This window comes from Caloenas nicobarica, chromosome 29 (assembly GCF_036013445.1).
Source record: "Caloenas nicobarica isolate bCalNic1 chromosome 29, bCalNic1.hap1, whole genome shotgun sequence".
NCBI lineage: Eukaryota > Metazoa > Chordata > Aves > Columbiformes > Columbidae > Caloenas > Caloenas nicobarica.
In genome coordinates, this window is record NC_088273.1 from 2,638,010 (window position 1) to 2,665,537 (window position 27,528).

At 56.5% G+C, this 27,528-nt stretch overlaps 2 protein-coding genes across 2 annotated transcripts; one reads left to right on the plus strand and one right to left on the minus strand.

Moving 5' to 3' along the window:
- Nucleotides 1-3,993: 3,993 nt before the first annotated feature.
- LOC135999712 (olfactory receptor 14J1-like) lies at nt 3,994-4,920 on the plus strand. Its single transcript, XM_065653268.1, has one exon. The coding sequence runs from the start codon at nt 3,994-3,996 to the stop codon at nt 4,918-4,920; it is 927 nt and encodes a 308-aa protein (XP_065509340.1).
- Nucleotides 4,921-13,491: 8,571 nt separating this feature from the next.
- Nucleotides 13,492-27,146, minus strand: LOC135999567 (scavenger receptor cysteine-rich type 1 protein M130-like). The gene is made up of 14 exons (XM_065653132.1): nt 27,080-27,146; nt 21,182-21,496; nt 19,900-20,208; nt 19,367-19,681; nt 18,521-18,847; nt 18,122-18,436; nt 17,463-17,777; nt 17,019-17,069; nt 16,620-16,934; nt 16,168-16,203; nt 15,746-15,883; nt 14,803-14,898; nt 13,975-14,127; nt 13,492-13,745 (listed from the first exon to the last, which is right to left on the minus strand). Exons 1-14 carry the CDS (start codon nt 27,144-27,146, stop codon nt 13,492-13,494), a joined length of 3,006 nt encoding a protein of 1,001 aa, XP_065509204.1.
- Nucleotides 27,147-27,528: the final 382 nt, after the last annotated feature.

The following is a 27,528-nucleotide window of genomic DNA, read 5'->3' on the forward strand; positions in this document are numbered from 1 at the left end:
AGGAACCTGCTCATTGACTGGAGACTTCCTCAGGTTGCTGACAGAAAATCTTTTCCTTTTCTTCTCCATGATCAAGTAGTTTGTAACACCCAACACACTGTCACCCCGTATTTGGTTTACATGGAAAAGTCTTGGAACTGGGGGTGAGGGTGGGTGTGCTACAGTTGTCACCTCTCTGAGAAGACAACAGGAGTTTGACTGATGTCAGACAGAGCGAATTTCAGCTGGTTCCAGGATGGACCCACTCCTTGCCAAACCTGAGCCACTCAGTAATGTTGATGGAACCTCTGTGATATTGTATTTGAGAAAGGGTAAAAAATGCTACACAACAGCAGGTGGGAGAGAGAAGGGAGGAAATGTGAGAGGAAAAATCTGCAGACACCAAGGTCATATCCCATAGGACCCAAGTAGGTCCCTCAGCAGGCCAAAGCTTGCTCTCCTGAAATCCTGCACTTTTCCTTGTTATCATCTTCCAGGAGCCTCAACTCCACTTTCTCATCCCTGACTGTTACATCCCTGACCAACTCTTTCTGCTTTGTAAGTGTGAAGTCCCACAGGGCACGTCACTTCACTGACTCCTCAGTCACCCGCGTCAGGAAGATGTTGTCAATGAGCTCCAAAACCCTCCTGGACGCCTGGTACCTTGCAGATATTGGGATATCTTAGATCTGGCATGAGGACACTGCCCTGGAAACATGAGGCTTCTTTCCTTTGTCTGAAGGAGGCCACATCTAATTCCTATTCCTGATCAGGGAGCCTGTAGCTGATGTCCAGTCACCACAGCATTGCCCATGATGTTCTGCTCTCTCATGCTGACTCCTCAACATTCAGCTGACATTGTCTCCATGCATTCCAAATGCTCTCCCACATGAAGGCAAAATTCCACTCTCTGTGTCCTGTAACTCCTCATGCTGTCATCTTAGGAGAGACACACTCGTCAGGATAAGCCATCCGCATGCAAACATTAACAGCTGAGCAAATGGAGCTTCCATCCAGGGAGAGTCCAGACCTTAGAGAAAATCTGGGATTCGCCCATCAGAAAGTTCTGAAACTGAACAAGGAGAAGTGAGAAGTGCTGGGGACACTGCAGTAATAGGGGAGAAGCCTGAGAGTGCTGGAAGGGTGGTTTCAGAGACAGTGGAGGTTTTCTTCATAGTGGGAAACAGAATAGGAATGAAATCAAGGCACAAAGTGCAGCTGGGGAGGTCCAGGCTGGACATGCAGAGAAAGGAATGTGACTGGAAGGGCAGTGCTGTGGTGGAGCAGGTCACCCAGAGGAGTCTGCATCAGCCCAAGGCTTTGTGCTTCAAGGAACAGCTGGGGAGGATGGAGAGAGATCAGCAAAGGAAGGAAGATGCTCAGACAAGAGCAAGGTGGGGCAGCAGGGGGGATGTGTCCAGCCTGCAGGGAAAGAGGTGCAGTTGATGGCACACCATAGGACAGGCTGTTGTGGAGATGGTCAAGGGATGTAAAGAGGCTGAAAGCCGCCATCAGACAAGAGCTCCTTCTCCCCTTAGCGATGGCTGTTGTCTCCAGCTCTGATGCCTGTGAGGAGACACCTTGTCCTTACAGCACAGGGGCCTCATGGCCTCCTTGTCCCCAGCCAGGAACCTGGGAGGTGTTGGACCATAGTCCTGCCCTTGGCCTTGCACAGCCCCACATCACAGTGTCCCAGGAAGAGCCCTGGGCAACGTGGGAGGGACAGGATCTGATTTCCCAGGGTCTGGGGGTCAGGGCTTGGCCCTTTGGTTAATGAAACACATCCAGGTGTACTCAGCTTCAGAGCCACCTGTACTTTGCTTTTAGTGACTTGCCATCTCTGGCTCCAGTTTTCTGGTCTACCCAGACCCTGGGACAGTTTCTCAGTCGTGTCCCTCAGTGGGACCCATTCATATTACAAGAAACTTTGGAGTTTGAATCTGACTTTGACTTCTTGAGAAGTTTCTTCAGTTCCTCTCAGGCTGTGAGGCTCATGGACTCAGCACCAAAGCCACCAGAGGGGTCATTAAAGTGCCTGGGGCTGCTCCTGTGCTGCTGAGCTGGGCTGGGCTCCTGGGACAGAGGGAGCTCATGGCAAGCGGCAGCGCTGCAGAGAGACAGCTCTGCCCAGGAGCAGCTCCTCTGCAAAGCGCAGCAGGGCTGAGGGCTCTGCCTGGGGACCTCAGGGAGACGAGCAAGGCAGAGACAGATTAAAGGTGGTCAGGATGGGGAGGATGACTGAGAGCTCACTGGAGGAGAACTCTTTGCAGCCCTTGACATGGTAAGTCTCTGGGTGCAGGGCAATGCAGCTGTAGCTCCTGGAGGCATCTCCTCAAGGTAAACAGCCACAGCTTGTGGGATCTGTAAGGAGGGGGCTCTTGTCAGGCAATGTTGAACAGCTGTGAGGCCGGGTGAGCACCCAGGGGTGCCCAGGGCTGTGCCGGGGCAGAGCAGGGTCCCTGCACCCCAGGGCTGTGCTGGAGCAGGGACTCTGCTGCCTGCCAGCAGCTCAGCCTGCCCGGGGAGATCCCCACGGTGCTGTGGGGAGAAGCTGTGGGGGGAAGGAGCAACCTCTGGCTGGGCAGGGTCCTGCTATGGAGGGGGTGCTGCATGTGTCAGGGCTGCTTACAGCTCCAGATCACTTTAGGAGCTGCCCAGGAGGCTTTTGAAAAAGCACAGCAAGACAGGGGCTCTGTGAAAAGGAAGGATCTTATTCTACCAGTCTTATACTCTGGGTTGTCGATATGGCCAATGGGAAACAGAAATTAATATCTCAGGTCAGGAGGAGGCACAGAAATTCCAGAAATCTTGCTCTGAGAGGTGAATAAAAGTGTGAGTATCAGAAATCAACACACCCTGGCATACAGATGGCATCAGGATGACTTTTCCAGGCTCATTATTGTTGGTCTGATGTTCCCACCAGAGCAGGCCCACACGGAGCTGCCCCTGGGCAGTGCCCGGCTGCTGGGAGGGGTCTGCAGGGCAGAGCTGAGCACACAGCGGCTGGGATGGGGTCTGTGACACTGACAGGAGGAGACCTGGGCACAGAGACACAGCTGCAGGCAGGGACAGCTCCAGGCAGCAGAGCAGGGGCTGTTCAGGAGCTCTTTTGCTCCTGCTCTGCAGGTGGCTGCTGGGGGTTGTCTGCTGGGCAATGATCGGACTGTCCCTTTAGCACATCCCATCTCCAGGAGCCCTGACTCTGCTCTGCCTGTCCTGCTGGGCTCACCAGCTGCCCCCAGAAAGGCCCAGCTCTGCTGTAGGATGCCAGGAGTGCTGAGCCTTTCCTTGGGGTCCGCACTCTCCTGCCAGAGTCCTTTGCTTCTCTGGGTGAGGGGTCGTGTCCCGCTCTCTCCAGCACATCTCCACCTCTGGGCTGGGATAGAGATGAGTTTGCAGTTCTGCCCTTTCAAGCAGGGCTCTCCTTCTCCAGTATGAGTCTGTACTCATTTTTTGGGTTGAACAAGAAAAAGCACAGGGCAGATGAGTAAAAGACTGATGGACACTGCTGCTCTCCTGACTCTGCATTGAGCCACAGAAAACTGAGGCTTTTCGCCTGTCCTCTCTCAAGACTCTTCACATTTTCCCTCATGAAAATGAGGATTTTTCCCCCTCAACAGATATGGTGGTGACAAATAAAGGACACAGATAAAATATTTATAAAGTCATGCTATGTCTCTCCTCTGCAGCCCACTCTTTACAGAATCATGAGTGCAGATATCGAACATTTCCAAGAAGCTGGATTACATCTGACATTCCTTGTGAACATTGGAGCTGTCATGAAGGAGCTCCCATTTTCCCACTGCAGAAGAGCAAGGTTGGTTATTTGGTAGCACATGGGCAGAGGTTCTGCTCCTCACAGCACACTCAGCCAGCACACAACAGAGAAACGAAATGCATTTCAGTATGGTGACTTCTGTGAAAAATAGAGTGGCTTTACTCACAGGAGTCTATATCTCATGTTAAGTTATTGTTTCCTTTCTTTGAACAGAGCCTCATGCTGAGAAACAGCAAATGTCCAACAGCAGCTCCATCACCCAGTTCCTCCTCCTGCCATTCGCAGACACACGGGAGCTGCAGCTCTTGCACTTCTGGCTCTTCCTGGGCATCTACCTGGCTGCCCTCCTGGGCAACGGCCTCATCATCACCACCATAGCCTGTGACCAGCACCTCCACACCCCCATGTACTTCTTCCTCCTCAACCTCTCCCTCCTTTACCTGGGCTGCATCTCCACCACTCTCCCCAAATCCATGGCCAACTCCCTCTGGAACACCAGGTCCGTCTCCTCTTTGGGATGTGCTGCACAGCTCTTTATGTTTGTCTTCTTGTTAGCAGCAGAGTATTCTATGCTCACCATCATGTCCTATGACCGCTACGTTGCCATCTGCGAACCCCTGCACTACGGGACCCTCCTGGGCAGCAGAGCTTGTGTCCACATGGCAGCAGCTGCCTGGGCCACTGGGTTTCTCTATGCTCTGCTGCACACGGCCAATACATTTTCACTGCCACTGTGCAAGGGCAATGCTGTGGGTCAGTTCTTCTGTGAAATCCCCCAGATACTCAAGCCCTCCTGCTCACACTCCTACCTCAGGGAACTTGGGCTTGTGGTGGTCAGTGCCTGTTTAGCTTTTATGTGTTTTATTTTCATCGTGGTCTCCTATGTGCAGATCTTCAAGGCTGTGCTGAGGATCCCCTCTGAGCAGGGACGGCACAAAGCCTTTTCCACATGCCTTCCTCACCTGGCCGTGGTCTCTCTTTTCATCAGCACTGCCATGTTTGCCTACCTGAAACCCCCCTCCATCTCTTCCCCATGGCTGGACCTGGTGGTGTCTGTTCTGTACTCAGTGGTGCCTCCAGCAGTGAACCCCCTCGTCTACAGCATGAGGAATCAGGAGCTCCAGGATTCAGTGTGGAAATTGATAACTGCACTTTTACAATAAGAAACAGCAACAAACTCTCACCCTCTGCATAGCAGTTAGAGTGTAACTCATTACATTCTCAGCGTTTCTTTTTGTTGTTGTGGTTGTGTTTTGTCATAAAGTTGTCATTCCTTTCCTAATTCACTGTCTGCCTTTTTTTCTGACCAAGTGTCTATGGAAATGAGGAGCCCTTTTCTCTACTTTTTTAAAAAAATGTATAAAAGGCCCTGCAGTGTTTCATTTTGTTTTATTTTTCCCCTGAGATCTTCTTTTAAGGCCTTTTTGGAGCTGCAGGGACAGTTTCTGTCTGCATTAGTGGAGGGGAGCAGAGTCCCAGCCTGGCAGCGCTGCCAGGGAGCAGCAGCCCTTGGTCTTCCAGAGCTGTTCTCGTTCCACTCCCACACTCTCCTTCTCATCCCTTGTGTTGGTGCAAGGCCTGAGTGCTCTGGCAGCTTGGTCACCATCCTGCTGTGTGTCAGTCCTGTGAGCGCAGGCAGGGACAGGCAATGGGCACTGCTGTGACAGAGCTGGACTCAGAACAGCGTTCCATGAAGAATGGTGATCTGCTGAGTGCAGTCCTGGAAGTTTTAGGTCTTCTTTCATAGCTTTTCTCAAGAACATGCCCAAGAAAGTGGCCCACAGATGAAACACCATTGTGCAGCTGCACAGTGTGTGTGTGCAGGGCTGGGCACACAGCAGTGTCCTCTCACAGCCAGGCCTCCTGCCAGAGACCTGCAGGACCAGCAGAGCAGGGGCTGGGCTGTGCCCCTGTGCACTGGACACCCCTTCGGAAGGAGCCTCAGGTCAATCATCATGCACTGGCCCCTCACAACCACCATTTCCTGCACTGGCCTCTCACCCACAGAGGTTGTCCTTCCCTCCATGGATGGACACTGAATGAGTAGTTCAGCAGTTCGTGTTTGCTTTGTACAGATGAATTGTGAGCATGCACGTCATGTACTTGAGGTGACATGAAGCCGAGTGATCACAAACACCATCAACTATTCCTTAGGGTTCCATGAAGGCCTGTGGGACAGACAAGATCTTGAGGTCACTTGGTGTTGGAAGTAACATCCCATTGTTAACTGCCTGAATGCAGCACTGGGATGTGCTTCCTTCAAGCGAGCTCCTTGTGTCCATTCTTCCTGCCATGGGACAATTCAGATGAGTGCAGAGCAGGGTGACACACCACAGGGCTCAGGTGTCTTCTGCCCTTTGGGAGTGGCAACAGGAGGCCAGAGGGACACTGTGACTCCTGCCTCTTTGTGTAAAAGGGACAGACTCTGTCTCTGAGCATCCCTGGGTGCATAAGGAGTCCATGAGGCCAGCTCAGATGTTGACACCTGACAGAACCCTGACATTTCTGTGTTTGACTACAGGAACAAACCCCATTTGACCAGTGAGATTCATCTCAGCTGCCTTGGACAGACTCATTGCACGTGTTCTTGTCTGCTACGTCACCCTTCCCATGATTCCGGATTGTGCTCTCAAAAGTGCCATAGAAACCAGAATGGTTCTGGGGTCCTTAAAAAACGCAGACCTCAAACCCATCTTCAAGAAGAGCAGAAATAGGAACTGGGAGAGTTACAGGCTGGTCACCCTACCTCCCTCCCTGGGAAAGGGATGGGACATGTCCTCCTACACCCATTTCCTGGAATGTGAAGGTGAAGGAAGGGATTGCGGAACCCAAATGGACAGGGGAAAGAAAGGCATGTTGTGTACAGGGTGCTTGCAAGGCCTCAGCCATGGTGTCCTTCTGGGCAGAGTGGTGCCGATGGGGCTCGAGAAGTGGATGCTGGGTGGGAAGCTGGCTGAACCATCAAACCCAAATATCATGAGTGGTACAAAGTCCTCCATGCAACCAGTTGTGAGTGTCATCTCTCCCCCTCTAAGATGTAACAGAGTACACTTTCATTGCCTTTGAGGATGGTGCAAACCTGGGTGGAGGCCTTGAGCAACCTCACTTGGTTGACCCTGCCCTGAGCAGGAGGGTGAGACAAGATGAGTGAGACAAGGGCTCTCTTCAAACCTGAGTTATTCTCTGATTTGAAAGAATTTTTGCCTTGGAGAGGTTTCTGGAAAGAGAACAGGTAGAAGAATAGTAAAAAAAAAGTCAAAAGAGGAGATATAGAAGGTGTTAACGGAAATACAGCAGTTCCAGAGAAGAGTGCTTTTCATGCACATTGTTAGTAGGAAATATATTTGATGAATTTGAACAAGGTGAGGAAGCCAGATAGGTGTCTACAGCCTGCAGGGAAAGAGGGGCAGGTGTAGGACTGCGTAGAACATGCTTCAGTCTTGGTCAGGTCCCGGGGGCTAAGAAGGGGGATGGATGGGTGTGGTATTATGGGGTCAGTTGTGTCTCAGAAACTCATAATCCAGTCAGAAGCGTGTGGCTGTGAAGGGGAATGTGGGGTCAGTTCTGTCTCTGGAGGTGACAGGCCAGCAGCAGGAACATGGCTGGGAAAGAATCTCTGCCAAGGTACCCACAGGTCTTATCCAGGAAGAGGCCTTGGAGATGCATTGTCATGTCCATCCCACCCAGAGAACATGACGGGACAGCAGCAGGAACATGGTCGTGTCTATCAGAGAAGCTGAAAGGCCAACAGCAGTCACGGGATTTAGAAGATCGTGGTGAAGTTACTTCTCTCTGGTCAGGTAAAAAACCACAAGAAGCCTAACAGGTTGGGTTCCCTGCATGAAGGGCAGTTTCTTAGATGGTCGTTCTCTCCTTGCAAGGGGGAAGAAGCAGGGCAGAGTCAGAAAGTGCAACTTGGAAGGTGAGGACTGGATATCAGGAGGAAGAAATGTGACTGGAAGGGCAGGGCTGTGGTGCAAGAGGTCACGCAGAGGGAGCTGGATCAGCCCATGGCTTTGTGTTCCAAAGAACAGCCAGTGAGGGTGCAGACACATCAGTGAAGGGACAGAAATGCTGGGGTGAGAGCAGGTGGGGAAGCGAGATGGGTGTCTACAGCCTGCAGGGAAAGAGGGGCAGGGATAGGACGGTGTAGAACAGCCTGTGATGGAGATGGCAAAGGGCACTGGCAAGGCTGGAAGGGACCAACAGAACCCAGGTCTCTGTCCCCTTGGCCATGGCAGTTGTCTGTGCCACTGAGGTCTACGAGAAGACGTGTTGTCCTCGTGGCACTGGGGCCTCGTTGCCTCCTTGCAGCCCCAAGGGGAAGATGGAAGTTGTTGCACCAGTGTTGTCCTTCCCTCGGCCTTGCACACCCACATCCCACGGTCCCAGGAAGAGCCCTGAGCCGTGTGTGAGTGACAGGATCCCCCTTCCCATTGCCTGGAGGTCATGGCTTCTCCTTTCTGCTTCAGAAAGCAAAGCAAGGGGTTTTCTCACCATCAGAACTGAAAAAAAAGACTAAAAGGAGACCTCATGGTGGCTACAGCTTCCTCACAAGGGGAGAAGGAAGGTACTGATGTCTTGTCTGTGGATGACAGAACAATGACAGAACCCAAGGGAGTGGAAGAAACATCCGCCAGGTTCAGGTTGGACATGAGGAAAAGGTTCTTTGCCCAGAGGGTGCTGGACACTGGAACAGGCTCCCCAGGGAGATGTCACGGCCCCAAGCCTGACAGTGTTCAAGAAGAGACTGGACAACATCCTCAGACACATGATGTGAACTGTGGGGTTGTCCTGTGCCAGGACAGGAGTTGGACTCGATGATCCTTGTGGGTCCCTTCCAACTCAGGACATTCTATGATTCTATGAAAAACTAGGTCAAAAGTCCATGTTTTTGTTGTAAAGATGATTTGTAAACATGCGCGTCATGTGCATGTCCATTGTGTGCATGCAGTAAGATAAACTCAAGTGAGCACAAATGCTATCAGCTATTTCTTGGGGCGCCATAAAGGTCAGTGGGACAGAGATGGTGTTCAGGGGTCTCTTCCAACCTGTGTTATTATAGGATTCCATGAATCTTTTCCTTGGAGAGCTCTTTCAAGACAGAATAGACCGAGGAAGAAGAAAAAAAAAAAAAGGCAGAAGCAGAGATATAAAATGCACCAGTGTAAATACAGCAGCTCCTCTGAGGAACATTTCTCCACTCAAACCCTTGATAGGAAATCTATTAGATAAATTTGATGAAAGCAGCTTAGTTTTATCTGCTCACACACTGGACCACAAGGAGGGTGATGGCTGGGTACGATGCCATGTGCTCAGCTGTGTCTCAGGAACTCATAGTCCAGTAGGAAGCCAATGGCTGTGGAGGGGACTGTGAGGTCACTTGTGCCTCTGCAGGGGATAGGCCAACAGCAGGAACATGGCTGGGAATGGGACCGGGAGGTCACACATACGAGACAAGCAATCGGGCCCAATCAGCATGATTTATGAAAGGCAAGTCCCACTTGACCAGCCTGATCTCCTTCTATGTCAAGGTGACCGGCTTAGCAGATGAGGGAAAGTCTGTCGTGGGGGAGTGAATCCGCCACACAGGCTGTGGATGTTGTGTACTTAGACTTGACTAAAGCCTTTGACACCGTATCCCACAGCATTCTCCTGGAGAAGCTGCAGCTCATGGCCTGGATGGTGTATCTGCGATGGATAAAGAACTGGCTGGAGGGCTGGTCCCACAGAGTTGTGGTGAACGGAGCCAAATCCAGTTGTGGCCGGTCATGAGTGGTGTTCCCCAGGACTCAGTATTGGGGCCAGTTTAATCTCTTTATCAATGGTCTGGATGAGGGCATCGAGCGCACCCTCAGTATGTTTGCAGATGACACCAGGTTGGGTGGGAGTGTTGATCTGCTGGAGGGTAGGAAGGCTCTACGGACCGATATGGAGCTGCTGGTTCATTGGGCTGAGGTCAATTGTCTGAGGTGTAACAAGGCCAAGTGCCAGGGCCTGCACTTGGGTCATAACAACCCCATGCAAGACTACAGGCTTGAGGAAGTGTGGCTGGAAAGCTGCCTGGTGAAAAAAGACCTGCGGGTGTTGATTGACAGCGACTGAACACGACCCAGCATGTGCCCAGGTGGCCAAAAATGCCAATAGACTCTTGGCTTGTATCAGGAATAGTGTAATAGGCACAACCTGGGCAGTGATCATCCCCTTGTACTCAGTGCTGGTGAGGTCAGAAGTTGAATCCTCGGTTCAGTTTTGGGCCCCTCACTTTAGAAAAGACCCTGAGGTGCTGGAGTGAGTGCAGAGGAGGGCGACAAGGCTGTTGAGAGCCTGGAGCACAAGTCTTCTGAGGAGCAGCTGAGGGACCTGGGGGTGTTTAGCCTGGAGAACAAGAGGCTGAGGGGAGACCTTTCGCTCTCTACAACTATCTGAAAAGAGGTTGTAGCATGAAGAGTGTTGGTGTTCTTCTGAGTAGCAAGTGATAGGATGAGAGGAAATGGCCTCAGGTTGTGCCAGAGAAGGTTCAGAATTGGTATTAGGAAGCATTTTTTCATGGAAAAGGTTGTGAAGCAGTGGAACAGGCTGCCCAGGGAGTGCTTGAGTCATCATTCTTTGTTCCTTAGCAGAACTTCTTGGAGGATCTGTTTCATGTTCTTCCCAGGCACAGGTAAGAGGCTGACAGGTCAGTAGTTTTCAGGGTCCTCCTTTCTACAGTAGAGGAGAGAAACACTGCCACCCTCAAAGGGTAGTGCTGTGGTACAAGAAATCATCCAGAAGGAGCGTGAGATCAGTCCACCACCTTGTGTTTCGAGGAACAGAGCATGGGAGTGCAGACACATCAGTAAATGTATGGAAATACCAGGGTGAGAGGAAGGGGAGGAAATGAGATGGGTGTCTACAGCCTGCAGGGAAAGAGAAGCAGCTGTGGGACAGTGTAGGACAACCTGTGGTGGAGATGGCAAAGGGCACTGGCAAGGCTGGATGTCACCAAGAGAACCCAAGTCTTTGTCCCCTTGGCTATGGCAATCATCATGTTGTCCTCAGGCACTGGGGCACCTCATGGCCTCCTTGCACACCCCCAGGAAGGCTGGGAACTGTCACACCATTGTCCTTCACTCAGCATCACACAGCCCACATCCCCCTGCCCCAGGAAGAGCCCTGAGCAATGGGTGAGGGACAGGATCTGCCTTCCCAGGGGCTGGGGGTCAGGCCTTGGCCTCTCTGCTTCATCCAATAAAACCAGGCTTTTCTCAGCACCTCAGCTGCCTGCACATGACCCTTTGTTTATCTGCCATCATGGCCTCCAATTCTCTGCTCTAACGAGTCCCTGGGGAGGCTTTGCTGGTACTTGCCCTCAGTGGAACTCATTTATGCTTCAAGGGACTTAGTACTTTTTTCTTCTGACTTTGACTTCTGGAAAGGTTTGTGCAATCTCCTCTCAGCACCTGAGCTTCAAGGACTCAGTACCAAATATACCATGGGGCTCATTACACAGAAGAAAGCTCTAAGAAACCATGTCTCTTCTTGTAACGTCCTTCTAGTCATGTACAGTTAATTGGAGAAGTTTCCTAGTCTAATTATGGAGAACGATTTCAAAAACCTTCCAATAGAAATGACTTTTTTTGGTTTCAGGGTATTGTTTATTTTTTTTTTAGTGTGGAGAAGAGGTGATTACAGCATTATCTGATATTGTTCCAGGGTCTCTGCTAAGGAGGTCTGGACTGGTTGGAGAAGCTGTCCCTTGAAGTCTGACACTGTGTGGACAACCTTGCTCCTCACCTCCCCAACCCCATCATTTCTCTCCTTGGCCACCTGGCACTTGCATCCCTTTTCCTTACACCAGACTTCTCCACTGCAGTCTGCAGCTGGATGTTCGGGGCAGAGCTGAAGTAGCTCAGCTGGGAGAGCATCAGACTGAAGATCTAAAGGCCCCTGGTTCATCCCTGGGCTTCGCAATGATTTTCTCCCTTTGATATTTGTGGAGCCCATCTGCCTTCTTCCATCCTGCCCTGGCCCTCCTTGCTCCTCCAGCTCTTGCCACAGCACTGCCCATGCCCTGTAGCTGCAGATCTGTGGGTCAGAAGGAGCCTTCTTCTTGCACCACAAGTTCCCGCCTCTCCCTGGGCAGGAATCTCTATTCAGTTCTTTTTTGGGGTGATCTCCAGCTGTCCCTCCTTCTAATCAGCAATCAGGATCTCTGTTTCGTGAGGCCTCTGCAAAGACCCTGTCTCTCTCCTCTTTGTCATTCTCGATGGTGCACAGACTGCTCCCCTCATACACCTCCTTGCCCTGGACATCAGTTCCCAGACCGGAGCATCCTGACCACCGTCCCACCCAGTCCCAGGGCCGGGCACTCTCCTGAGCTGAGGTGTGAGTGGCAGCATCCTCTGTCTGGAGGTTTGTCACAGCTGGGCCTCTGATGTGCCAAGGACAGCTGGCAAAGCCGTGCTGAGCTTCGTCCCCTGGGGAGCGTGGGCACCAGTGTTGTTCAGTCACAGGCTGTCCTGAGCAGAGTTTTGTGCCTCCCCGCTTTGCCCTCCTGCTGCAATGTTTGATGAATCACAGACACGCTCCTCTCTGGGCATCAGCAGAGAGATACAAGCACAGGGGAATCTGTCTGAGGCCCCACATGAACATCCCTCTGCATCAGTTCCTCCCTGCTGCCAGGGCACAGGTCAGGACAGAAATACCAGCAGTGGCTCCCCTGGGGTCTAGCTTGGAAGTCACCAGCCATCACACTGGGACTCCCAAACAGCCCCAGCTCTACCACTGAATGTCATTTTTACTTTTACTTGCATTTCCTGAGCATTGCACAAGCTGTTGTGCTCTCCATCCTCTCAGCCCAGAGCCAGGGCTCACAGCACAAGTGTCTCAACTGTCCCCCGTTTCCATACCCAAATATTCCAGGGAAGTTGGGTTTTGTTGTGACTGAGAACAACTGAGAGGAGGGGAGAGGGACAGACTTTATGTCCAAGCAAAGTTACTGTCTTTTCAGCTTTGAGAATGGGCTTGAAAATATTTGGCTGCCGGGGTAGTGCCTGCATGACTCTCACTGCTCCAGGAGTCCTTCTAGGTACTCGGTGAGCAAGAACAGAAGAGTCATGGATGAGGACGGGCTTCGGGGACCCATGTGCCTCCTGACCATTGCGGGAGGAGATCTGTGGGCCATCATCACCTCTGGGGCCATCTGGAGTTTAAAGGGCACCTTGACCACCTTAGGATTCGCTTCTGCGGGGTCACAGCCCAGGACTTACCCTGATTGGCAGCTCTGTCATGGCCTCTGCGCTGTGGGACCAGCCTGGCCCAGGCAGGGCCTGGGGGAAAGAGCAGCTGGGAGATCTTGCGGTGAAGAAATGGGCACTGGGGTGCATCATGGCACCTGTTAGAGAGCCATTTTGACTAGAAACTGCCTGTGGCAAAGCGGGATGGGAACGTCTCTGTCAGCAGGATTATTCCACAGGAACCACGGGCTCTAGCAGCCCCACAGCCTGACCCCAAACCTGTTGTCCCTGAGACAAACCCCTTCCCCACCGCCATGTCTTTGTTCTCTGCTGCCCCTGATCAAACTCAGGAAGATTTCCTGATGCCTGGGCAGACACAAACCAGATCCCGGCTAAAGTCCACTGAGACTTTTAATGACAACAAATATGATGCACAGTGTAAAAACAGGGAAAAAATGGAGGAAACTCTGGGCTGTTTCTGCTGCCCATGGGCAAAGGGAGACGGTTCCCCGGTGCTCACGGCTCTCCCAGCTGCACAGACCTCTCCTCCCTCCCGGCTGCACCCACCTGCACAGCAGGGATGGGCTCTCCTGGCCGGGGGCTCAGGGATTGCTGTGCACCCAGCTCTGTCACAGCCTTTGTGTCCTCACAAGGATGTGCCAGAGAGATCTCTTCAGCATCATCATAGCCCATGCTCCCCGGGGACAGGGACGAGGTGTCTCCTTCAGCTCGAGGGACCCCAGCACTTCTCTGGGAGCACAGGCTGCCCCCTGCAAGCAGCAATGCAGGACATTGCAGTTCACCCCATGGGGTCTGTGCACCACCTTCCTCCCTGCTCCTCACCACATTCAGCTCCTTCTTCCACCCTTCAGTCCCTCCATGGGAAACACCTGGGGCAGGTTTCCCCTTCCCAAGAGGTTTAGGTCTCAGTACAGCAGCAACTAGGGTGGCAGCAGGGATGGCACCCCAGGAACCAGCAGCGCTGAATTTCCCTCTTACCTCTGGGTGCATCCCTGGGTCCTGCTCCCTCCTCTGGCACCCTGGGCGTTTCCCAAGCTCCCTGTCCAGGGCCATCGTCCTCCTGAGGGTGAGAAACCTCCCTGGCATCATCATAGCCCTCTGCTGGGTCATCCCCATGTGGAACAAGAACATCTGAAAAGAGAGGGGAGCTGGTGACAGTGAGAAGATACATCCTGCAGAGCAGAGGATGGGAGGCACTGGTGTTGGCAGCAGCACAGGAGACCCTCATGTCCTCCCCGTCTCTGACGGTGACACTCAGTGACACCTCTGTCCATCACTTGTCTGCAGGCAGATCAGCCCCTTCCTGCTTCATTACCTGGTGCTGATCCCAGACCATCCTCCTCCTCACGGTACCCAGGGTAGGGCTGCAGCTGGGTCAGGGACTGCTCTGAAGAGGAGCCTGGAGAGATGTGCAGCGGGTGTTAAGGAGCGAGCCCACTGACCTGGTTCGTGGCCAGTGCTGCTGGGGAAGGGGGACCCACAGAGCTGGGGCTGCATGGGGAGGAGGGCTGGGAATTCACCTGCTCCCCTGGGACAAGCTCTGTCTCAAAGGTGCTCCCAGAGCTGCCCCAGAACAGCTCATCCCTCACTGGTCAAGTGGGGTGCAGGGGCAGGAAGAGAGGGGCTGCCCAGCTGCGATCAGCAAAGCTGGTTGGGAGGCAGCTCCTCTCCCAGGCCCAGGACCTGGGTGCTCTCCCCACACACCACACAGCCCCAGCACTGCAGGGACCATGGGCTGGGGGCTTCAGAGGATCAGCCCTGGGGTGGGGCCAGGGGAAAGAGTCCTGCAGATGTGCCCACACCCACCTGAGCGACCAAACCTCGCCTGCTTCTCCTGTACTGGGCTGTAACCGATCTCCTCATACACGGCCTCGGGGAAGAGCTCCTGGGCTGTCCTGGAGCCTGGGGACAGAGGCAGGGCTGGCACAGGGACAGGCAGAGGGGCGATGGGACCCCACTGTGCTCCCCCAGACCTGTTCCTTGGCCCAGCGCAGGACTGCTCCAACAGCACAGCCCCACTGTGCTGTCCAGGAACAGCTGCCACATCCCCAGTGAGGGCCACATCACTGTGGAGATGATCTGGGGCAGCATCACACCCTTGGAGACAGCACCCAAGCCCCTCTGGCCCCTGGGTCATCCCCCCTTGTCTGACCCCAGAGCAGCTCACATGTTTCCTCTCCACCTGGAGCTGACCCCTGTCTGCCCCATGAGTCCATAGTAGGGCCCCAGCCTTACCAAGGGCAGGCAGGGTTTGGCAGAGGGTCAGCCTGGGGCCTGACACCGTGGAGATGGGCCCTGCTGCTCTGTGTTCCTCCTGTCTTCTCGTTTGCCCCAGAGCACCCTCCAGCACTACCCAGAGCACTGCCAGCCTTGGCCATCTCCACCAGGATAACATCTCCTCCAGGATAACATCTCCCCAGGACAACATCTCCCACAGGATAACATCTCCTCCAGGATAATATCTCCCCCAAGATAACATCTCCCACAGGATTATATCTCCCCAAGGATAAAATGTTCCCTGGTCCTGCTCTGCCATTTCTCTCCTTGCCCCATCTCTTGCTCCCACCACCTCTTGAGAGATCCACCCCTTGCTGCTGGTGCCCTATGGCCAGACAGTCAATGGGGTGCGTGGAACAGGTGGCAGCACACAGTCTCATCCCCTCAGCTCTGCTTGTGCCCCTTGCTGACCCCCCGCAGCACCCACAGCCCTTCCAGGAGGCATCACTGGGACCTCTGTGGAAGGACCCACCTCTGCGCCCAGCCCTGGCTCTGAGCACTTGCCCGGCCAGCAGGGCCAGGAGCAGGCAGAGAAGGGCCCCCAGGATGATGCAGATGATGACGGGCACTGAGATCCTCCCATTGAGAGTCAGACGGCCCCGGGTGGGATCTGCATGGGCAAGAACATGGAAGAACAGCACCAGCCTTGGGAGAGGTGGAGGCAGCACCAGTCCTGACCCCCATCACACAAGGCAGCAGGGAGTGGAGGGCCCAGGGGGAGAGTGATGGAGAAGTTTCCACCCTGCTGAGTGAATTATAGCCCTCCTCAACCCCCACACAAACACCCCAGTGCCTCCTCCTGGGAGTTTCACACTCCAGCAAGGAGCCCCTTCCACCCAACTGTGGGTCAGAGTCTGGCCCTGGATACCCAGCCCTGAGGGGAGGACAAGTTACCTGCTTGGGGTGGGGATGCTGCTGTCCTGGGTGCAGCTGCAGAGGAGGAAAAGGAGAGCTGGGCTGAGAGGGTGGGAGTGCACGTACCATGGAGCCTCCCCTCCAACACACCCATGTGTGTCTGTTGGTGTCCTTGACACATCCCAGCCAAATTGCCCCTCCTGTAGTGCTAGAAAGGGACCCAGGACAGGGCCCGTGGCCTCTGCTCTGGGTGGCAGGCAGGGTGGCACAGGCAGCCCAGGGGATGGCCCTGGAGCTGCAGGGCCCCACGGGCAGTGGCCCAAGGACATCCAGTTCCACCGAGGCTGCTCCCTGCGTGGCACCAGCCTGCTGCACCCCACAGGAACATTCCTGCTCTCGGGAGCTCAGGGGCTGTGCCAGGACCAAGCGGGTGAAAGGCCTTCCCCAGCTCCCTGCCAATACCCGAGCAAGGGGTCCCAGCCCCAGCTCACCCGAGCAGCGCACGGCAGCATCTTCCTTATGCCGGCAAGCACGTCCGTCCCCAGGCCGGGCCCAGCAGTCCTGCAGAGACGACTCCGTCCCCCGGCACTCCACCCGCTCCAGCCAGATGGGGCCTTGCCCCACCCCAAAAGCAGCCTCACGCAGGGCAGACACCGCGGGGCCACAGCCCAGCTGCCTGCACGCCACCTGGGCATCCCGCATGTCCCAGGAGTCATCGCACACTGTCCCCCAGGAGCCGTGATGCCAGAGCTCCACTCTGCCCGAGCACCCGTCCTCGCCTCCCACGGCACGGATCTTCTCCCTGTCTGGAGAAGGCAAAGAGCTGCCATGCCACTCAGACAGCAGAGCCCTGCCAGGCAAGAGGAGCACACAGAGGAGCAGCTCCCTACCTGTGCAGCTGGTGGAGTTGGGGCACGGGGCCAAAGGCTCTGGGGGCATTTCTGGGCGTCTCCCTGAAGAAGGAAACACTGTGGTGAAGGGGCTGGCTCGGGGATTGTGCAGAAGAGAGCGGGGCTGAGCTCTGGTCATGCCTGTGTGTGCCATCTTGGTCACAGAGCAGCAGGGGGTGTCCATGGAGGGGAGGCTCCTCTGAACCCCATCTGGTCTCTGCTGAGACCTCACTTGGAGATGTCACTGCCTCCCCCAGGCACTGCTGGGTGGCAAGTGCTGCTGGACGTGTGGGGCTCTGAGAGCTGTGGTCACGTTTGTGCCACCAGCAGCAGAAGAGTCTGACATGGAAATGAAAACCCCTCCAAGCTCTTTCTCTGCATTTGGCTGTGCCCAGAGGGGAGCAGAAGCTGGGGTGACACCGGACCCGAGTGGCTCAGAATTACCATTGCAGGTGATGTAGGTCTCATCTCGCAGGTCATTGCATGACTGTGGGTCCCAGGGAGCAGAGGGACACTGCCAAAAAGAGATGTTTTTCTCCCCACACTGCACGTAATCCAGCCAGGCAGGGCCAGACACCCTGCCATAGGACAGGTCTGTTTCCAGGGATCCTCCATCCCCACAGCCCAGCTCCTTGCACGCCAGCAACACCGTGTCAGGAGTCATCGCGTTGGAGCAAACACTCCCCCACGTCCCGTTGTAGAAAACCTGCAGGCGCCCGGAGCAGCCGTCACTGTTCTCCAGCCTCAGGGCCATGAACTCTGGGAGGAAAGGCAGCAAGAGGAACAGGCTGGTCTGGGGCTGTGGGAGGCAGGGCACCTCTGCACTCCCCAGGCCCCCAGGCAGGCAGGACAGGGCCAGCAAGTCCCCCTTGCAGCCAGGGCAGAGAGAAGTCGCTGATGGACACACAGCCCTGCTCTCCCCACTCACCCTGGGGGACAGCTGAGCTCCCCAGGGACCCCAGTGGGAATGAGGGCACCCGTGCATGGGTGTCCATAGGCCGGGCTCAGGCAGGGGCTCAGCCAGGGACAGCCTTGGCCATGCCCGGCTTTCCCTGCATCCCAGCCTCCCCGGGAACCATCCCAGCACATCTCCCAGCACAGACCTGAGCAGATGACGCCCGCGTCCTCTTTGTGCCCGCAGTCGTGCTGCCCCCAGGGCCCGGCAGCGCAGTCCCAGAGAGCAGCTTCGGACCCAGAGCAGTTCACACCGTCCAGCCAGATGTGCCCGGAGCCTTCTCCGAACCGAGCAGAGCCGGCCACCTCCACCGGCCCTCCGCAGCCCAGCTGGTGGCAAACGACGGCGGCATCAGACAGGTCCCAGCCATCGTCACAGACGGTCCCCCAGCTGCCCTGGTAGTAGATCTCCACTCTCCCTGCGCAGCGCCCGGACCCGTTCACCAGCCGGACCCGCCGGCTCCCTGCAGTGGGGAGAAACCCCAGGTGTTGTCAGGGGGTGGCTGCCCCCCACCCCATCATACGGGGGCTCGTGCAGCACCGCTCACCCCAGCAAATGACTCCCACGTCCTCCACAACCCCTCCCAACAGCAAACTCCCGGGCAGGGAGGTGTTGCAGAGGGTCAGGCTGGCCTCGTGCCCTGCGCACCGGACCCCTTGCAGCCCCACGGGGCCCGTCCCTCGCTCAGGCTTTGGGGGGTTGTAGGCTTTTTCTGCCTCTCCACACCGCAGCTGCCGGCACACCACGCTGGCCTCCTGCACGTCCCACTGGTCGTCCAGGACTCTGCCCCACGTCCCGCGCTGGAAGATCTCCACTCGCCCGTCGCACCGGCTCCCTCCGCCCACCAGCCGCAGGGACGCAGAGTCGGCTGGGCCTGGGGACAGCAGAGGAGCCACAGCCATCAGCGGCACCGGGCAGCACGGCAGCCTCCAGGGAGGAGGGCAAGGGGGGATTGTCCGACCAGACAGGACAAGATTGAGCCCTGTGCTGACGAGAAGCCAGGGCAAAGCCCAGGCCCTGTCTGCAGCTCACAGCCAGGTCTGCTGCTGCTGGGTGGTGGGATGAGGCTCTGCAGGGCTCTCTGTGGGGATGGGATGTGGCTGTCTGCAGCCACAGGGATGGAGCAAAGCCCCACCGACCTGTCCTGGGCTCATCCTATGGAACACAGGCCTGGCCGTGGTGCTGGGGCCTGAGGCGCTGCCCTGGGGACAGGTGTCTGCCTCTGTTCAGACCTCAGCTCTCCCAGAGCAGAGCGGTCAGTCTGAGCAGGGAAAGCCCCCCAGGGATCCTCCAGGGAGAAATTCAGCCTGGCGCTGCCATGGGAACCAGCTTTGGGTGGCCATGTCTCCCACAAAGGGAAGTAGAGCTAATGCACCGTTTTCCCAGCACTCACCTGAGCAAATGACAGCAGCGTTGTTCCCGTGGGAGCACGGGGAGGCCCCCAGGGTGGTCACTGGGCACTGTCCCAGGTGGGCTTCAGTCCCGTCACAGTGGAACGAGTCTCTCCAGACAGGGCCGGTTTCTCTCCCAAAATACTCTCCTCCAGGAATGGACTCAGCAAACCCACAGTGGAGTTGATGACACAGAACGTGGGCATCTGAGAGATCCCAGCGGGAGGCACAGAGGGTCCCCCAGGTCCCCAGTACCTGGACCTCCACCCTCCCTGCACACGCTGTGCTGCCGTTCACCAGCCTGAACCCTGTGTACTCTGGGGACAGAGGAGGAGACAGGGTGGGTTGGTGCTTTTGTAGCCTCGGCAGCCAGTGGAGAGTCCAAAGGGACAGATGCCTTTCTTCTTGTGCATGGTTTTCATGCTGTAGACAGTACAATGATCCCTCCTGTCCTACACCCACCCAGCCTAGTTCTTCCTCTGTTCGCAAGCCCTGGCACAGCCCCAGTGTTCACCACCCCACCCTTTGTCCTTACGTGTGCAGCTGACAGCAGCGCTGTTCATCTGGGTGCAGGCCTGGTCCCAAGAGGGCCCCGTGGGGCAGGAGGACAGGAGGGACTCATTCCCCACACACTGCAGCTCTCCATCCCACATGGGACCAACCCCTTCTCCAAAGTGACCTCCTCCAGACACAGGCAGGGCCACGCCACACTGCAGCTCCCTGCAGACCACCTCAGCAGCTTTGGGGCCAAAGTGGGAATCACAAACAGTTTTCCACTGGTCCCCATCATGGATCTCCACACGTCCTGAGCAGCGGCTCCTCCCTTCCACCAGGTGGAAAAATCCTGGAAAAATACACCAAACAACCTGGGAATTCCCAGAGCCCTCTGTCAGTTACATGCCCACATCCCTCATCACCTCCGAACAAGCCGTGGCCAAAGTGCCCATTGCACATCCCAGAGGAAGCTGTTGGGGAAGGGCTGGTGCCAGAAACACATCCAAGACTCCTCCTCCCCTTGTCTACACCACCAGAGCACCCGAGGTGTGTGTCTGCCACACACTCACAGCCACAGGTGCTGCTCACACAAAGGGATCCCACACAAGCTCCTCTGTGCTGCCCGGCACGGTCCCCCCAGCACCGCAGCCCTGTGAGCAGTTGGGGTCCAGGAGAACTGGCCCGGATGATGACAAAGATGCAGCTGCTCAGCCCCTGCAGAGCTTGGGCCAGGCAGGACCATCATCACCTGCGTACAAACAGAAGCTCCTTCTGATCCCAGGAGTGTTCCTGGGGTGTTGGGAGGTTCCTTTTAGGTGGGAGATGTCCCAGAGCACAGAAATGGAGCAGCTGTTATCATGGCTGGCACTTTCCAGAGCCCTCCCCTGCCTGCTTGAGGGGGATGTTCTCATCCAGGGACACCGTGCTCTGCCCAGGGGTGCACAGGTCCCAGGCCAATGGCCAGGCAGGGGACAGGAGACCCACATGTCCCCCTGGCCTCACGCTGCCTCAGAGGATGACAGCAGAAGAGACGAGAGGCAGTAAGTGCTGGCAAAGACCCTGTTTCATGGGTCAGTGTGGGGAGCTGTGGGCAGGCAGGAGGGGTTGGGCAGCTGGTCAGTGCTGCCTGCATGGGGTCCTGTCCGCACAGGGATGTCACAGCTTTCCCCAGGGACCAGTTACACCAGCAATGACAGTCCCAGCTCAGCAGCATGACTGGCCACACTAGGCCCAGATCTACCATGTTTGCTTTTTGCTGAGAGCACCGACATGTCACTTCTTGCATCCCAGGCCCAAAGTCAGTTATTAGGCTGACCCCTTACCTGAACACGTCACTCCAGCATCAAGAACGTGGACACAGTCATGTTCACCCCATCCTGCATGTGTGCAGTCAGACAGGGCAGATTCGGTGCCTTTACAGCCGACATCATCCATCCAAATGGGGCCAGATCCTGCCCCAAAGTGTCCGTACTGAGGAGCTCCAACAGCAGACCCACAGCCCAGCTGCTTACAAACCACTGCTGCATCGTTCATGTCCCAGTAGTTACCACACACAGTCCCCCACTGTTCATGCTGTTTCACCTCCACTCTCCCAGCACAGCGCCTGCCGCCATCCACCAGCCTCATCTCCGCAGCACCTTCAAACACTGACACAGGACCAGTCAGATCAGCGTCAAGTCCCAGCACTGTGGGTGTCAGGGTGGGAGCCCCCTCCCCTCCAGACTGTCCCCAATATGGTGCAGAGGTCCTTTGTATCCCCACGGGATGTGCAAGGCTGGGGTGACCAGCTCCAGCCCTGCTGGGACATTTGTGACCCCAGAGCTTTCAGCACGTCCTTCTACCATAACAGACCCTTCAAGCTGCCCCTGGCTCAGACCCACCTAGAGCACCTACTCCTCCCAGGTCAGCACCCTAGGAAGAGACCTGTCCCCAGGGATTCCCAAGCACCCGCTGCTGTTTCTCCCAGGGTCCCCAGCTGCCGTGGACCAAAGTCTGCCCCGGGCACGTCCCACATCATCATCTCAGGCCCTTGTGTAACCACTGTGGAGCAACATGTTGATCCCAGGGAGCCCTCCCAGCCCATGGCCCCTCTTTGTCCTTGGGCATCAGCCCAGCCCTGCCCTTCTCTATGATCCCCAGGAACATCACATCTCACACAGCCTGTGGGAACAGATGCCCCAGTTCCCTTGTCTCCACAATCACAAACTGTCCCCTCCTCAGGCTGGAGCTCACCCCAGTGTTCAACACCCCACCCCGAATCCTTACGTGTGCAGCTGACAGCAGCGCTGTTCATCGGGGTGCAGGCCTGGTCCCGGGAGGACCCCGTGGGGCAGGAGGACAGGAGAGACTCATTCCCCACACACTGCAGCTCTCCATCCCACATGGGACCAACCCCTTCTCCAAAGTGACCTCCTCCAGACACAGGCAGGGCCACGCCACACTGCAGCTCCCTGCAGACCACCTCAGCAGCTTTGGGGCCAAAGTGGGAATCACAAACAGTTTTCCACTGGTCCCCATCACGGATCTCCACACGTCCTGAGCAGCGGCTCTTCCCTCCCACCAGACGGAAAAATCCTGGAAAAATACACCAAACAACCTGGGAGTTCCCAGAGCCCTCTGTCAGTTACATGCCCACGTCCCACATCACCTCCAAGCAAGCCCTGGCCAAAGTGCCCATTGCACATCCCAGAGGAAGCTGTTGGGGAAGGGCTGGTGCCAGAAACACATCCAAGACTCCTCCTCCCCTTGTCTACACCACCAGAGCACCCGAGGTGTGTGTCTGCCACACACTCACAGCCACAGGTGCTGCTCACACAAAGGGCTCCCACACAAGCTCCTCTGTGCTGCCCGGCACGGTCCCCCCAGCACCGCAGCCGTGTGAGCAGTTGGGGTCCAGGAGAACTGGCCCAGATGATGAGGAAACTGCAGCTGCTCAGCCCCTGCAGAGCTTGGGCCAGGCCGGATCATCATCACCTGGGTGCAACCAGAAGAGCACTCTGCTCCCAGGGGTGTTCCTGGGGTGTTGGAAGGTTCCTTTTAGGTGGGAGATGTCCCAGAGCACACATATCGAGCAACTGCTATCATGGCTGATGCCTGTCCAGAGCCCTCCCCTGCCTTATCGAGGGGGATGTTCTCATCCAGAGACACTGTGCTCTGCCCAGGGGTGCACAGGTCCCAGGCCAATGGCCAGGCAGGGGGCAGGAGACCCGCATGTCCCCCTGGCCTCACGCTGCCTCAGAGGACGACAGCAGAAGGGATGAGAGTCAGTAAGTGCCAGCAAAGACTCTGTTTCATGGGTCAGTGTGGGGAGCTGTGGGCAGGCAGGAGGGGTTGGGCAGCTGGTCAGCACTGCCTGCGTGGGGTCCTGTCCCCACAGGGATGTCACAGCTCCAGGGATGTCTCAGGACCAGCCCGTGCATGCAGTGATGCAGAAGAAGCAGCCAGAGTCAAGCAGCTGCCTAGCTCCTAAAGCCTCACAGAGCGGGACCACACAGCCAAGCCCTGGGGTTGGGCAGCGAGGGGCCGTGTGCCGCCTGCTCCTCTGCCCAGGGTCCAGCAAAGAAAGAAAAGTTCCTGAAAAGTGCCCCCATCAAGATTCGCGTGTCCCTGAGGGGGAACATCCCAGCGTGATCAGCCCTCTCATGCTCTTCCTCCAAGGTGTGGGGTGCCGGCATGTTCCCTCTTGGTGTTTCCAGCTCAGGGATTCTCAGCCTTGTTGGCTGCGATCTGGCAGAATGAGTGGGGACCGACAGAGACCAGCAGACACCCCAGGGCAGGATGGAGGATTTGTGTGCAGGCCAAGACACCGAGATGGGGCTGAGAAACTGTGGCAGGGTTAGTTCACCCTGGGGTAGGTTCCTTCTGGCCTTTCCCAGGGACTGGGAACATGAGCAATGACAGTCCCAGCTCAGCAGTTGGACCAACATCACTGGCACGTTCTCTGGCTCATGCTTTTTGTTCCCTGAGAGTACAGCCAGGTGCCTTCCCCCATCCCAGCCCCAAAGGTGAAGAACAGGCTGACCCCTTACCTGAACACGTCACTCCAGCGTCGTAAATGTGCTCACAGTAATGTTCACCCCATCTGGCATGTGTGCAGTCAGACAGGGCAGATTCGGTGCCATTACAGTCGACATCACTCATCCAAATGGGGCCAGATCCTGCCCCAAAGTGTCCGTACTGAGGAGCTCCAACAGCAGACCCACAGCCCAGCTGCTTACAAACCACTGCTGCATCATTCATGTCCCAGTAGTTACCACACACAGTCCCCCACTGTTCATGCTGTTTCACCTCCCCTCTCCCAGCACAGCGCCTGCCGCCATCCGCCAGCCTCACCTCTGCAGAACCTTCAAACACTGACACAGGACCAGTCAGATCAGCGTCAAGCCCCAGCACTGTGGGTGTCAGGGTGGGAGTCCCCTCCCCTCCAGACTTCCCCAATATGTTGCCAGAGGTCCCTTGTATCGCCATGGGCTGTGCAAGGCTGGAGTGAAGAGCTCCAGCCCTGCTGGGTCATTTATGGCCCCAACGTTTTCGGCGCTTCCTTCTACCATAACAGACCCTTCAACCTGACCCTGGCCCAGACCCAACTAGTGCACCCACTCCTCCCCAGCCAGCACCCTGACAAGAGACCTGTCCCTAGGGATTCCCAAGCACCCGCTGCTGTTTCTCCCAGGATCCCCAGCTCCCCCGGGCCACAGTCTGCCCTGGGCACCTCCCAGATCATCATCTCAGCCCTTTGTGTATCCGCTGTGGAGCAACATGTTGATCCCAGGGAGCCCTCCCAGCCCATGGCCCCTCTTTGTCCTTGGGCCTCGACCCAGATCTGCCGTTATCAATGATCCCCAGGAAGGTCACGTCTCTGCCAGCCTGTGGGAACAGATGCCCCAGTTCCCTTGTCTCCACAAAAACCAACTGTCCCCTCCTCAGGCTGGAACTCACCCCAGAGTTCAACACCCCACCCCGAGTCCTTACGTGTGCAGCTGACAGCAGCGCTGTTCATCTGGGTGCAGGCCTGGTCCCTGGAGGACCCCGTGGGGCAGGAGGACAGGAGGGACTCATTCCCCACACACTGCAGCTCTCCATCCCACATGGGACCAACCTCTTCTCAAAAGTGACCTCCTCCAGACACAGGCAGGGCCAGACCGCACTGCAGCTCCCTGCAGACCACCTCAGCAGCTTTGGGGCCAAAGTGGGAATCACAAACAGTTTTCCACTGGTCCCCATCATGGATCTCCACACGTCCTGAGCAGCGGCTCTTCCCTCCCACCAGACGGAAAAATCCTGGAAAAATACACCAAACAACCTGGGAGTTCCCAGAGCCCTCTGTCAGTTACATGCCCACGTCCCACATCACCTCCAAGCAAGCCCTGGCCAAAGTGCCCATTGCACATCCCAGAGGAAGCTGTTGGGGAAGGGCTGGTGCCAGAAACTCATCCAAGACTCCTCCCTCCCTTGTCTACACCACCAGAGCACCCGAGGTGTGTGTCTGCCACACACTCACAGCCACAGGTGCTGCTCACACAAAGGGCTCCCACACAAGCTCCTCTGTGCTGCCCGGCATGGTCCCCCCAGCACCGCAGCCGTGTGAGCAGTTGGGGTCCAGGAGAACTGGCCCAGATGATGATGAAACTGCAGCTGCTCAGCCCCTGCAGAGCCAGCACTGCCTGCATGGGGTCCTGTCCCCACAGGGCTGTCACAGCCTCAGGGATGTCCCAGGACCAGCCTGTGTATGCAGTGGTGCAGAAGCAGCAGCCAGAGTCAAGCAGTTGCTAATCTCCTAAAGCCTGGCAATGCGGGACCACACAGCCGAGCCCTGGGGTTGGGTAGCGAGGGGTTGTTTGCCGCCTGCTCCTCTGCCCAGGGCCCAGCGCTCGTGCTCTCTGAAAAGTCCCTCCAAGGCCATCGATGTATACAGACTGACTGCTTACCTGAACATGTCACTCCAGCATCGTGAATGTGCCCACAGTGATGTTCACCCCTCCCTGCATGTTTGCAGTCAGACAGGGCAAATTCGGTGCCATTACAGCCGACGTCATCCATCCAAATGGGGCCAGATCCTGCCCTAAAGTGTCCGTACCGGTGAGCTCCAACAGCAGACCCACAGCCCAGCTGCTTACAAACCACTGCAGCGTCATTCATACTCCAGTGGTAACCACACACAGTCCCCCACTGTTCATGCTGTTTCACCTCCACTCTCCCAGCACAGCGCCTGCCGCCATCCGCCAGCCTCACCTCCGCAGCACCTTCAAACACCAACACGGGATGAGTCAGGAGAGCGCCGAGCCCCAGTGCTGCAGGTCTGGGGGAACCTCCTGCCTGCACTGAATCAGATGTACCAGGGTGGGAGCGCCCTCCCCTCCAGGCTGTCCCCAGAGCAGCACGAGGGTCCCTTCTGTCCCCACAGCTGTGCAAGGCTGGGGGTGCCCACGTCCAGCACTACTGGGTCATTCTCCATCCCACCACACAAGGCACCTCTTCCCGTCCCAAAGGCCACCTGTCCCCCACCCATGCCCACCCACATACTGCCCATCCCTGCACTAGGCACCTGCTGCCCCCCAGACCAGCACCCCCTGAAGAGTCCCATGTAACCAGGGCTGCAGCTTCCCCTGCAAACCACCTGCCCCAGCACCATCCAAACCCGGCCCAGCCCCAGGGCTTTCCCTGTTCCCACTGAGACCATCCACAGGATCACACATCCCTTCCTCTCTTGGTGTCAGCCCAGCCCCTGCACTGGGCCAGGCCCCCCAGGAAGGACGTCTCCCTACTGCAGATGTCCCCATCCTCTTCCCTCTGCGGGGCACAAACTGCTCTCGTGGGGTCAGGGCTCCCCTGGAACAAGGGGCGCTGAGCAGCACACAAACCCTCTGGGGCACCCCAGAGGTTGGCAGTGGCCTGGGTATCTCTGGGTGCTGCCATCACCAGTGAGGCCACCACTGGCTCCAGAGGCAGAGTGCTGGGAACAAGGGGGCCCAAAATGGTACCCCAGGACAGGGTATCTGTGAATCCAGCCAGGCACAGGCTGCCCTGAACACTGGAGCCATGGAAAAGGAGATTCTCCCACCAAGACAGGCACAGGGAAGGGCACAGGCTCCATGGATCTGAGCACCTTCTGCCCCTTGTCTCAGCAGCACCTGCAAAGAAACCCCATTCCCAGACAGATCCCCATGACCACACTGGTACCCGCTGGCCCTGGGCGGTGGGACAAGGGAGTCAGCACTTACCCCTGCACAGCTGTACCCAGAGGAGCAGCCACAGCGTCTGAGGGGACAGGAGTCCCTCTGTGCCCATCCTGAGCCTCCTGCCCTGATGGCGCATCCCTCTGTGCCTCACTCCCTGCCACAGCTCCAGGGACTCGTGGGAACAATGATGACGGGAGGGCAATATATCTCTGCAGATGTCCCCCAGCTACAGGAGGAGCCAATCGAAGCAGCAGCGCCTTTTTAGACATTATCGGGAGCTATCTCCCCTCCGACACAGCCCAGTCCTCCAATGAACTTCTCCAGCGCCATTCATGACCATATATGAGGGACGGCTCCGCTGCAGGTGTCACATCACTGTGCTGGTGGAACGTCACAGGACAGGGCTGGTTGTAGTGGGGCAAACAATTTTTTACTCCTTGAGCCCTGTGGTGGGGACCAGGAGCACCGAGCATGTCCTGTGACAGACTATC

What these genes read in the sequence shown, in the direction of transcription:
- LOC135999712 (XM_065653268.1), top strand. Translation starts at nt 3,994, where the DNA reads ATGTCCAACAGCAGCTCCATCACCCAGTTCCTCCTCCTGCCATTCGCA.
- LOC135999567 (XM_065653132.1), bottom strand. Translation starts at nt 27,146, where the DNA reads ATGGGCACAGAGGGACTCCTGTCCCCTCAGACGCTGTGGCTGCTCCTC. An exon ending in TGCTGGAGTGACGTGTTCAG is followed by an intron (nt 20,209 to 21,181) that starts GTAAGGGGTCAG and finishes GTATTTTTCCAG; the next exon opens with GATTTTTCCACCTGGTGGAA. An exon ending in CGTGGGAGTCATTTGCTGGG is followed by an intron (nt 18,437 to 18,520) that starts GTGAGCGGTGCT and finishes TCCCCACTGCAG; the next exon opens with GGAGCCGGCGGGTCCGGCTG.